The following is a 12,099-nucleotide window of genomic DNA, read 5'->3' on the forward strand; positions in this document are numbered from 1 at the left end:
GCTGAGCCCCTTGTCCATGGAGGCTGTTCCAGCAATAACAACGATGTCTGAACAATCTCAGAGTCGGTCGGCCGTGGGTCGGTTTGCTGTTTGTTTAGAGATGCAGGCCCTTTTTAGGTGTGTACTTCTTTCCCCCAGCGTTCTTCATTGTCAAGTGGTGGGCTAGTACGTAGTCCTGCCGCGTAAAGGTTGTGTGGCTCTAGCCGGCAGGGTTTCGGTGCCCTTTTGGCCGCTGCTCTACCAATACCAGTCATAAAGTTCTGCAATCCTGCATCTGACAGCCAGTCGAGGGGAATCAGGAGACAGGTCGAACCATTCTGTTGACTACGAATGCTGGTGTCAGGCATTGATACAATACATAATGCCTCGGCAGTTGGCGCGTCATTGCCGGCGTCGGCGTTTCGACTTCGGCTCGGTGTTTGGGCATGTTTAATAACCTTGGGAGACGACGACACGTCGATTGTGTTTTGTCTTGGAAACTTGATCACCGAGAAGAAACGCCAATGTGCCATCGATAACTCGAGTTGAAGGGACAGAGCCGAAAAGACCCGGAACACAATGACTGCCACGCCCAGTACCACTCCGCTAGCCAATTTCCTCTGGGGAGAGGAACGGCTCCAGCGCCGCTGCGAAATCCTTGAGGCTATCACCCAGAACCCAGTCTTCACTCAGCAGGGGAACCCACATGCATTGTCAAGGAAGGATTTGTGGGCGCTGCGGCTCAAGCAGGGCGTGGAGTTGCTTGAGCTGAAGTTCAAGCTCGGCTGGTCGAATCAGCAGTTCGTTGATGCCACCAAGATCGCCGGGGATCTTCTCTCCATAGGAGTGAATTATCGAAGTAAGTTGGGATCATGCTCAATTCATCAATAGAGCTCCTTTGCAAGCACAGAGAAGGAAGGGGAGAGAGAAAAGACCACTGACAAGTGGGCAAAATGGCAGTCTTCATTCGCAACCTCGAAGCCCAGATGAGCCCCGAGCAGAAGGCATATTGGGTTCCCAAGGCCGAGCGGTTCGAGATCAGCGGCAGCTACGCCCAGACGGAGCTGGGCCACGGGAGCAACGTCCGAGGCATCGAGACGACGGCGACGTTCGACCCGACCACGGACGAAATCGTCGTCCACTCGCCAACGCTATCGAGCCACAAGTATTGGATCGGGTCCTTGGGCGTTATGGCCACGCATGCACTCGTTATCGCGAGGCTAATCGTCCGCGGACAGGACCTGGGCAACCACGTATTCCTCATCCAGGTGCGCGACCTCGCCACCCACGACCTCATGCCCAATGTGCGCATCTACGAGCAGGGCGAGAAGGGCATGGGCACCTTCGCGTCCATGGACAACGGCGTCATGGCCTTCACACATTGCCGCATCCCCCGCACCAACATGCTGGCCGGCATGGTCTCCCTGGACGCCGACGGCACGTACCACGCCGCGAAGAACACCAAGCACGCCTACACCTCGATGGTCATCATCCGTGGCCTGATGTCCGAGGAGTTGGGGATCGAGGTGGCCAAGGCGGCCATCATTGCCCTGAACTACGTCAAGTTCCGCAGGCAGTTTAACGCCCGGGACGGCCTGGAGAGGAAAGTGATAGAGTACGCCAGCGTGCAGAACCGGTTGTTCCCTGCACTGGGACGGGTGAGTCTGAACATCCATTCTCTGTGCCTGCCTACAACATAACCCCAATGATCCGCCTGTTGCTGACCCTTGTCATCCTCCAGGCGGTGGCCATGATGCTGCTTGGGCGGGAAATGCGGGCCCGTATCGACAACATCGTCAACGAGAGCATTGAAGATCTGCACCTGCAGACCGTCGGGGCCAAGATCTGGGCCAGTGAACACGGCGTGCGGGACGTCGAAGTAGCCCGTCTCAGCTGCGGTGGACACGGTGAGTTAGCATTGTCTCCCTTAATCGGCCTGCCTGCGGAAGCTCCAGACCAAAAGTGTGATCGAGAATGCTGAGACAGGGGCGTCATGATACAGGAAACATGGCCAGCACGGGCCTCGGATCCCTGTACGCCCAGCTCTCTCCGTCACGGACATACGAAGGAGAGACATACGTCCTCTCGCAGCAGATCGGCAATGCCGTCGTAAAGCACTGGAAAAAGTGTGTGCCCATGCATCTGTGTTCTGACCCTGCTTGTACTTCTTTTCCGTGACATTGACTGACTCCCCACGTAGCAAATCCGAAAAGTCGATCAGCGCCCTGTCGTATCTCGGCAGACTGAGAGACGGTGGCAGAATGGCGCAAGGCGTACAGCAGATTCGCGGTGTGGACGACTGGTTCAGCGCGCAAATCCAAGAAGACTTCCTCGAGCACCGAGCGGCGGTCCTTGCCCGTCGGCACATTGGCGACGTCGCCGGCGGAAAAGACACCAGCTACGACGTCTTCGAGCTGACCATGGCACACGCGGACCTCACATATTGGCGAGGCCTGCATACTCAGGTGAAGCAGACGGGGAAGGACGACAGGGAAGCTATGGAGGCGTTGGCGAATGTGGTAAGTGTGTGTGCTTGAGCTTTAAAAGCTCGAAAAATGACATACAAACAACGCCATCTACATACTACGTGGCTCAGTGTGCATCGGCTAACGGTGTTAAATAGTTCGCCCTCAACGCCATGGTCGACGGCCTCGCCGCCTTCGCTGGCGAAGCGTACCTCTCGGCAGACCACGTTGCGAGTTTGCGTGCGGCGAATCAGCTCGCCATCGCCACGTTCGCCAAACACGCCGATACCGTGGTCCACGCGTTCGGCTTCACCGAGTTCGAGCTCAACAGCGTCTTCGCTCGCTCGAGCCAGACGCCGTACGAGGGATTACTGGAGGTCGCCCAGCAGAGCGAGTTGACGGACAACGTCTTTGTGCGGCCGACGCTGCTGAGGGCGCGCAGTTTGTGGAAGAAGTATGGCCGGGCGAAGATTTAGGCAGCATCACGATGATGATGGATAGGGGATGCATGGGCAAGGTTAGAAAACAAAACAGTATATATCGATGTAAGAAGATCCTCCATTTGATGTAGCCAATCTTCTCGGACAGCAGTTCAGGTCAGCACAGATTCACCAACCTACTCCTACTCTCCTTCGCCATCCACCGACCACTCGCCAGAACAGGATCGACGTACGCGTGGCCCACCAGCCTGTAGATGTCTTGACCATATCGTCCGGACAGCTCTGGTGATTTCCGTAGGATGGCTTGGAGCGTACAGCCTTCCAGATGCCAGACGGTGTCATCGGGCTCTGCGTCGCGGTGCGCCCATCCCAGGAGGGCTTGATCCTGGATGAACATGAGGCGGAGGTGTTCGTCAAGAATGGACGAGATTGACTGCAGCATCGAGTAGAGGGGATGCTCGCCGCGCCGGCTGATGGTGTGGTCCTCGCTCATGCTGAAGAACTCTCTCCACTCGGGCAACACCTTGGATGCGGGACTGAGGCCGCCGCTGCCGCCCCGGCGGGAAACAAAGGCGTAGTCGTCGGAGCTGGGCGCTAGCTTCACTTCGAATCTTTCTAGGAGGTCCTTCTGTCGCTCTAGCCACTGTTTGACCCCTAGGTAGCCTCTGGCCTGAAAGACGTGGTCTGGTAGCGAGAAGAGCAGCGAGAAGAACGCCGAGGACGGTTGCAGGCCGAAGGTCTGGTTGTGGCAGATCAGCAGCAGCCGCCGGAAGGTCTTCCCAATGTCGGGATCCGTAATGTCTGACGTGGAAAAGCGGGTGCTGACTCTGGAAGCCAGGACATCTTCGTCCACCAGAGTGCCCAATGCCGAGATTCGGCCAATACAGCTGCCTTTCAGGGTGAGTTTGCTACCGTTGACGCGAAAGGTGTCGGGGATGACTTCGTTCATATTGGGAGATTCTTGGCCAAACACCCTCCTCCTCTCCCATCCTAGATTGACATCTCGACCGCATATGTATGGGATCAGATTCCTGTCGAATTGATGCGCTCGAAAGTGGAAATAGTCTGGACACCACGAAGGCAGTTCCCTCTGGTGGTCATCCACACTCCGGAGGAATATAATGTCTGCAGAGCTGTACCAATTGATGTGATTGGACGTCATCTCAACGCAAAGCTCGTTCTCTGATACCGCTTGAGAGTAGTTGGGCTCTTGGACGAAATCAGCCCAATCTGATGCAAGACCCAGAAGTCCATAGACTTTGTCCCTCAAGACGCTCGTTTCGGACATGCTCGTCATGGCCAGGATGTCCATCAGCCGTGGCTTCTGCTGTGCTCGGCAGGCAGCCCGGACAGACACCACTTTCTGGGCGAGGCCACGAGGGTCTTCGTCTCTGTCGAGTGAGCGACCCCTTTCTCGCAGAAGTATTTCTAGTGATCGCAACTCCAAGATGTAGGAGCCCCAGAATATCTGCGCCCTTTTTGCTGCTGCCACCTCTTGTATAATCCACACACGATGCCAATATGTCTGTGAAAGCAGCCGCTCAAGGGCTTTCAAGTTTGAGTCCAGGTTGCCGTTATGATGTTGTTTATTGACCGGTTTCTCCAGATCAGCTGTTGCCCTCAGAAGGTCTCGGATATCTTCTTCTGGCCCGGTATTAGCACCGAGCCAAATGACCACCAATTTTGCCATCCTGTAGATCGCGAACATTCTGACTATTTCTCGACTTTTCTCAATAGTGTCTCGCTGATTGATGCAGATGGCATCAACCCAGACGGTGGAAATTTTGTTTTCTTTCAGCTTGCGAAGCGCGTCTGCAAGATTTTGAGAGACTTCGTACCTTTTGTTGCTCACCAGAATACTTACTCTGCCGTGAGCAGCATCCTGTCCCCAAGAGTATGATAAAGCCACATAGTCCGGTCTCTGGCTCAGTTTCGCGTGGAAGAGCTCGAACCGGAGAGTTCCGCCGTCAGAGCTTTCGTCATTCGTGAACCTGAGCAACCGGATTTGACCTTCCGCCAAAGGCTCGTAAGGCAAGGCTGCACCAGGCGTTTGGGAAATTGTGCCAGTATCTTGCCTCGATTGGTCGGCGGACGCGAGGGTCCTAGGCTTCGTTGGCAACCTGGAAGGATAGAGCGAGTTCATGATGCTTGATTGGTGGATGGGAAAGAAGAAGCCGCTCGATAGCAAAGCAAGAAGAAAGAAGGAGCTCAAGATTGTGACTGGACAAATCTGAAAAAAGAGGATACTCGAAAGGATGACCGCGAGATACAGACCGATCCTTTCGCCTCCACTGATGGATCTCCGAGATCCATATGTCCACAATAGGAAGAATTGTGTGATTACCAAGGCTACCGAGCTACCGACAGCCAGTGATTGAGAAATCATCCCATTCCGTTTGCGCTGACAGTGGGCGCGAATGGGGCGGGAAAGTTGATCGGACGCCACCCAGGTCTCCCCAAGTCAGATTGTGCCACCAACTTGCCATCGACGGCTTCTGAGACGAGGGTCCTGGCAAGTTACTCTGAAACTAAGAAAGCCGATACAGCCCTGTCCGCAATTGACTGGAGAGGCGTGAGTGGTGATGGTGTCAACCATGGAAGCGAGAAAGCGACATGAACATGCGAGCGAACAAATTTAGGTAGCGGCATGGGGGTAGAATGCTCCACCAAAGAGATGATACGGCGGAGCATACACATGTTAGCACCGGCCACTGCATCTTCTTTCTGCTTGGATCAGCTTCCTCACCACATCGTCCTTCGCCCTTCAAGATATTGAAAACGTGCCTGTTGCTCCTGTCCAGAAGGAGAAACTGTTTCCTTAGCCACAATGTCCTATCCACTGTTAGGAACAAAAGGTGTCCGACTTCTCCGCGTTCCATAGACTTGGGTACGTTGCAACAACGCCCGGAGCCAATCTCTGCTCTACAACATCACACGTGATGGGCCAGTCCGGCTTTCTACCGACCTTCCTAGTGCCTTTCGCTCGAGAACTTTCGAGAGAAGATTCCATGCATGGGCAACGTGCGTTCCAAGGAGCAGGCCAGGGCACTGATCTGCAGCTACAAAACCCAGCCCACGGAACATCCAGGGACCAGATCGTAATGCCAGCTCAAGCTCGTAGTCCTCAAAAGATCAGGTCGAAAACACATTAACCTCAGATATGTTGTCTTTGAAGAGGACGTCTTTGTCACTGGTCTCTGGCGCTTGCCTAGTAGCTACAGCACTGGCGGCCAACCTGACCGTCTACCAGTCCAATGTCTCTTTTGTCCCAGTCCCGCTCCCTATGCCAGGTGCTGCTGCCAACTTCGAGGCAATTATCGAACAGTTCACCACTCTGGGCCGCAGCACTGTTTGGCGCTCGGTCAAAAACATCACCTTCCAGGGCGACACTGGCGAGCCTGAGGGTATGGTGGTCATTAATGAGGAGAGATTCATCACTGCCCGTGGAGACTGGACCGCCCCGACCACTTCGTACAATGGCACTATCATCAACGGCACAGATCGCGCCGCGGGAGCAGGTTATGCCCACCTTGAGATCTACGATGGCGAGGGGAAACGAGTGGTCGACGCGACACTGACGCCCCCCGGGGATATTGAATACCACATTGGTGGTCTTGACTACGACGGCCAATACATCTGGGCCACTCTCGCCCAGTATCGCCCCAACACCACCGCCACCATCATCGCCGTCAATCCTCTCACTCTGGAATACCAATCACTAATCCACTACGCCGACCACTTGGGTGGCATTGTCCACGACACCAAACTTCAAAGACTCAACACGTTGAACTGGGGATCACGCAACGCGTCGATCTGGAACCTCAACGCGACCACCAACAACCCGTTTCCCACATTCTCTCAACCGGTGTCCGTGGCCCGCAATCCCTCGTTCTACGTCGACTACCAGGACTGCAAATTCCTGGGCCATTCTAGACACTACGACAACCGCGCCGTCATCATCTGCTCGGGCGTCGCCACTCTGGCCGGCAACATCACGATCGGGGGCCTGGCGCTCGTCGACTTCGAAACCATGATTCCGCTCTATGAGGTGCCGCTGACCATGACATCGGCCCGGGGCACGCCCATCACGGAGAACCCCTTTGACGTGGCGTACGTGAATGAGACCTTGCGGGTGTACTTCTTGCCCGACCAGCACAACTCGACGCTGTACATCTACGAGCCGGTCCGGAACAGTCCGTATGAGTACTGAGGAGGATGTTCGCGCAGTGCCGAAAGACGGACGGGACAAGCACCACTGCAGTGTGAAAATGATGATGACAACGACGAAGACAGACCACCATCGGAGAGAAGTAGAGAAATGGAAAGATGTGTGTGGAGCATACGGCAGTCAAAGATGAAGTGTCGAACATGCTTTAACGGCACGGGCATCTGCTGTAGCATTCGCATTTGTCCGTATAGAGTATATAGATTTTGACGCAGTCGAGCTGCATATATGTATATATGACAATACATACAGACATACCTGCCGTCAAGCTTCAACCCGTCTACATTAAGACCGGGTGACATAGGTACAGGACATTGATTAGTTGCCAACGTAACTTGTACTGGCAACAACGTCCTTGATCGCAGTCAAAATCTCCTGCCTATATACATCCTGCTTCATCTTTGAACATATCTGGTGGGTATCACATCGAAAAATCAATCTTGGGACACCCAAGGCGAGCTTAATACTCGAGACTGCCACGACAATGGCGCCGGGCACAAAAATGTCCAACAATCCACGCTAAACTCCTCGCTAGTAAACAAGAAGAATTCTTTCAAAACATTGTTGCCGGAGATGGGGATTGATCGGAACCATTTGTCAGATTATCAGGTCACATGTTTTCCGTAAATCTTCCAGCACTGCGTCCGCTGCTCCTGCTCACTCGGCTTCCATCTTGACTGGCAAGGCTGCGCCCGACGCCGTCCCGGAGCATCGGCGGCAACGGGGGAGCGTCTTCATCCATGGTGGGTGGTTGCTGGATAGGTAGCCGGATAGAGCTGGCGGCAGGACTTAGAGTGACCGGAGTCCGAGCGGGACTGGGCCGCATGATTGCAAACCCTTCGGGGCGGCTAGGTGTGTTCAAGGAAAGTTGGCTGCTGTTGAGTACTGATGGCGCCCGCGGCGGCTCTGCAAAGTCCCTCGCGCTTGATGCAGTTCCAACAGCCGTTGACGAGTCTGCCGTTTTAGCAGGCGTGGTGGCTGTCGTTGGCGAAGAAGGTATCTGTGGGGGGGTCGGCGTCGGCGTCCCCTTTCCTCCATAGAAGCCACGGTTGTCTTGATAGAAGGAGGCCCCCGAAAGACCACTTTCCGGAATTCGTGGCATGTCCGAGGGTCCCACGCCAGCATCCTTTTCGAAAGCACCAAAGTTTCCTCCATATGGATCACCACCGCTGCTCAGCACCGGGGCGATCTTGCGGCCAGCGATACGTTGAAAGCCCCGCTCCGATTCTGGCACGCTGCTATCGGTGGTCCCAGTGGCGTTAGTGCCGAGAGTCTGACTGCTACGTGGTCGAAGGCGTTTTAGGCCGTGAGCCACAGCAACGGTGAGAGGCGTTGTTGAAGATCGCTGAGACATGGGGTATGCCTCACCCCCACCGCCTGTCAGCTCGCGAGCGGCAATTTGTTCAGGAAGTTGGCCTCGCGCCTTCAGTCGACGGCGATACCAGCGGAGAACAAAGAGGATAATGACGAGCGTGAGCGCAACGCCAGCCACACCACCAACAACACCCCCCACCACTTGTTGTTGAGTTGGTGTCAAACCAGGACCTCCTCCCCCTCCGCCATTACTTGAACCCGATCCGGCACTCGAGGTAGCTGCCGGGTCGGTGGTAGCTGTAGGAGAACCAGCAGCACCACCGCCGGGACTGCTGGTGAAGTAGCTTGAGGATGCGCCAGATTCAGAGGGGTCGAATGATGTAGGGCTTTCAGACGAAGGTGTAGCTGTCGAGGTGAGGTCGCCGAAGACAAAAGTCCTCGAAATACTACTGCTGCTGGTTCCAGTGATTCCTGAATCAGTCCTGGTTGTTGGGCTGGTATCGACGTCTGTGACCGTGGTGATAATCGTGCCATTGATCACCGACAGCTCGAAGGTCGAGGTGGCCGTGACTGTGACCGTCCGTTCTCCGGTAGCCGTTGCGTCAGAGGAAGTTGTGGTGCCATTTATACTTTCGGAACCGATCAACGAACTCGATATGCTTGTTGAGGAGAAGGTTGTTGATGTTAATGGAGGAGTTGTGATCGTTATCTGGGACGAATCTATAGCGCTTCCCTTGGTGCTGGTGCTGTTCGACAGCCCAGGGATAGTTAAAGAGACCGCGGTGGTCAGGGTGCCGACTTCTGAGAGAGAAACAACAGTACCCGTCGTGGCCACAGTCACTTCTGTAATTTTGGAGGTACTTGTGCCGTCGTTCACATTGACTTGCACGACGCTGGCTGTAACAGTGGCGTCGGGAGCCCTGGGGAGCAGGTAAATCCCAGCATTTCTGCGAGGTAGAACAGGTCGCGGGGCATGCTGATAGCTGCCGAACACGTTTTGTCGTTGAAAATCTGACAAACTGATAGTCCGAGTGGGCTGAACCTGGTAGTCTGTATCATCCCCCTGCATGCCTAGTTCTGAGGTAAATAGTCCTTCTGTCATTCTTGAGCCCGTATCCCGCGGGTTTCGCACGTCTGGGTTCGTGATTTTCAACCGCTTCGCAGGCCTCTCCATCGCCGATATGATTATAGGAGATACATGAAATGTAATGAGTCGGATACCTGTTGTGGAGGCGCAAGGAAAGTGGTCGCAGTTTGACCCTCGTCACGAATCGCGTCTCTCGTTCTGTCCTTAGGATTGTAGGTCGTGAGTAGCGACGGTACCGAAGCCTATGCAAGCACGTCTTTATTGTGGGCAAGCAAGGGCGCGTTTAGGTACGTGGAGTTGGTGGTCTGAGATGTCCAAACGAATGAATGTAATGAGCGGCAGCTGGCAAAGAGCGCAGCGAGAGCGAAAGATAGCAGACTCAGGGTGTCTGTCGAAGAGCGGGAGGTGTCAGAGAATGTGAGACATGGGGATGGGGAGGCGGAGAGAGCCATGCACCTCAACCAGCTATTCCATGTCGAAGACGGTATAACGCCCGATATATTCTCACAATGGCGCTCGGTCGATTCGATGGGAGGAGATGCAATTGAGAGGAAGCTGCTGTAACGTGGTCTGAATCGATATGGAATGAATGGTCCCTGGTTGCGTTGCCAACGCAGTGGAAGCGAGGGCAGCTCCTTTTTTTTGTGCCGTGATCCCAACCCGGAGGAGCAAACAAGAATTATGGCTATGGTCAATGGCGATGCGATAGGGGCTGTCGATGTGTGTGAGCGAGTGTGAGGACAGACAAACAACACGACGATATTATGGAAAGACTGCAGAAACAATGAGCGAGCGAGTGATCGACTGAACTGAGGAGAAAGAGAGAGTGCGATGATGGAACGGTGGTGAAGCAAGGGAGAAAGGCGAGGGCAGGGGGGAGCTGGTGAGCTGGAGCGCAGTGTGGCAGCCAAAAAGTCATGCAAGTCTCAAAAGGGTCGAGGAATTGCTCCGTAGGGTCGACGCCCCAAAGTCCGTAGTGGAGACCTTAATTGGGGCCTGGAAGACATATCCAGGCACCGCAGGCCAGCTCCCAGCCGCTCACTGGGCTGGGATGCCTATTAGCCTCGCCTAGCGGGGGTCTGGCTGGGTGATTAGCACCGGCCGGGGTGGTCTTAAGCGCATCGGTTCCTGCGTCTGGCGTAAACCTTGGCCCTGGGGCGCTTCTAGTGGGTGTCTAGTGCCCGCCCCGGAGATGAAGAGTCCGCGTTACGGCAAATCATCAGCCCACTCGTTGAAATTTGGTCGTCAAAATTCCCCATCCACCACCACGGTGGTCGTCTACCAGCAATCTTTCTCCAGAGCAATGACATTGCCCACACGACCTCCGATCTTGCAGTGCCTTTGTCCGACTAACGAAGTCCTGTCGAATCAACCCTCGAGCGGCCGTAGTCGACCGTTATTTGCTTGGGTGTGTTCTCTTTCCAGTCCGCGTGGGTGCTGCTCGTGCTCAGAGCCTCATCTCCAGATCTCCGTGTCCTTCTGGTTTGCTAGTGGTATTTCTGGCCAGGATGACCTGGTCTCCTGCTGGGCTTAATTGCGGCTACCGTTACGCTACGCAGGGCATCAAGATCACCAACTTCGGGCGCATCCCGTGAAGATGCTCGTCGCGAATGGGGAAACTGGACACCAGCCACCTGAAACGGCATCCCACCCATTACGAGGGTGCCCTTGATGCGGACTTTTCTAGGCGAGTAACTCAAGAGGTTGGCGAAATGGTCACACGAATAAACAAGCACTGGGCACACAACACAGAGCTTTCTCCATGCGCTAAACGTGTGACTCTACGATGCTGCCCGGGGATTAGCACCGATACGCTCTTGAGAGAGGAGAATGCTGGGTCGCTTATGTCTTTACGAAGCTTGAAGAAGAATAGACAGTCCGAAATGTATGTCCGGGAACTCACCGCCTGGAACACCGTTTATAGTCATCATGTGCGGTGACCTCAAGCCCATGGTATGAAGCTTGCTTCATGGACTAACCCAACAGTTGGTCGACAGAGAGCCGCCTGCCTACGCGCATGAGTAGGTTGAGCACCTCGGCACCTCCGCCGCCTCTTCCGCTGCTGCTGGCTCCGCGCGGAGCTTGGCAATCAATTTCTCATTGCGAACATGGGTCAATCCTGATACTTGATGCTATCTGGCGAATCAGTCAGAGACATGCAGGATGCGGAACTCATCCCCAAGCCACTTATTCTTGCTTGATGATTGTGGGCTTCGATTTCACAAAGATGTCAACGCTCATGGCAGCCTTATCACATTGCTTGGATGGCGGCGTTCTCGAGTTTTCGCCTATTCTAAACCAAGGCGAAATTGCTTCACTTCCCGAAGAGCTACTGCCCAGCTTGTACCAAGCATTTGGCTGCGAGTAGGTGACCTGCAGCACTGACCTGACCTCATCCGCCTAAGGTTCTAGGACAGAGTTTACCACCATGACGCAGGATACCTCTAGCACCCCATCTGGGTTGCTGCCGACCCTGCTGAAAATACCCGTCATGCGCCTTTGCTATTGGCCAACTGAGAGTCCTCCTGTGCCATCTTCGTTGTGAAGGGAACGAATCCTGACGCAAATCATTACTTCATCGGCAGTTTT

The 12,099-nt window shown here is 54.7% G+C and overlaps 4 protein-coding genes across 4 annotated transcripts; 2 read left to right on the forward strand and 2 right to left on the reverse strand.

The window, feature by feature from the left end:
• Positions 1-558: 558 nt before the first annotated feature.
• On the forward strand, positions 559-2,920 carry AYL99_07100 (hypothetical protein; the record flags this gene model as incomplete). The annotated part of the gene is made up of 6 exons (XM_018838609.1): positions 559-838; positions 940-1,637; positions 1,721-1,886; positions 1,982-2,105; positions 2,180-2,498; positions 2,603-2,920. 6 exons carry the CDS (start codon positions 559-561, stop codon positions 2,918-2,920), a joined length of 1,905 nt encoding a protein of 634 aa, XP_018691377.1.
• A 121-nt stretch (positions 2,921-3,041) lies between these two features.
• On the reverse strand, positions 3,042-5,027 carry AYL99_07101 (hypothetical protein; the record flags this gene model as incomplete). The annotated part of the gene is made up of 1 exon (XM_018838610.1): positions 3,042-5,027. The coding sequence occupies one exon, from the start codon at positions 5,025-5,027 to the stop codon at positions 3,042-3,044; it is 1,986 nt and encodes a 661-aa protein (XP_018691378.1).
• Positions 5,028-6,044: 1,017 nt separating this feature from the next.
• AYL99_07102 (hypothetical protein) lies at positions 6,045-7,094 on the forward strand (the record flags this gene model as incomplete). Its single annotated transcript, XM_018838611.1, has 1 exon — positions 6,045-7,094. One exon carries the CDS (start codon positions 6,045-6,047, stop codon positions 7,092-7,094), a length of 1,050 nt encoding a protein of 349 aa, XP_018691379.1.
• Positions 7,095-7,719: 625 nt separating this feature from the next.
• AYL99_07103 (hypothetical protein) lies at positions 7,720-9,597 on the reverse strand (the record flags this gene model as incomplete). The annotated part of the gene is made up of 1 exon (XM_018838612.1): positions 7,720-9,597. The coding sequence occupies one exon, from the start codon at positions 9,595-9,597 to the stop codon at positions 7,720-7,722; it is 1,878 nt and encodes a 625-aa protein (XP_018691380.1).
• Between the last annotated feature and the right edge of the window lie 2,502 nt (positions 9,598-12,099).

The sequence above is a fragment of the Fonsecaea erecta genome, assembly GCF_001651985.1.
Source record: "Fonsecaea erecta strain CBS 125763 chromosome Unknown Scaff6, whole genome shotgun sequence".
In the NCBI taxonomy this organism is placed as follows: Eukaryota; Fungi; Ascomycota; class Eurotiomycetes; order Chaetothyriales; family Herpotrichiellaceae; genus Fonsecaea; species Fonsecaea erecta.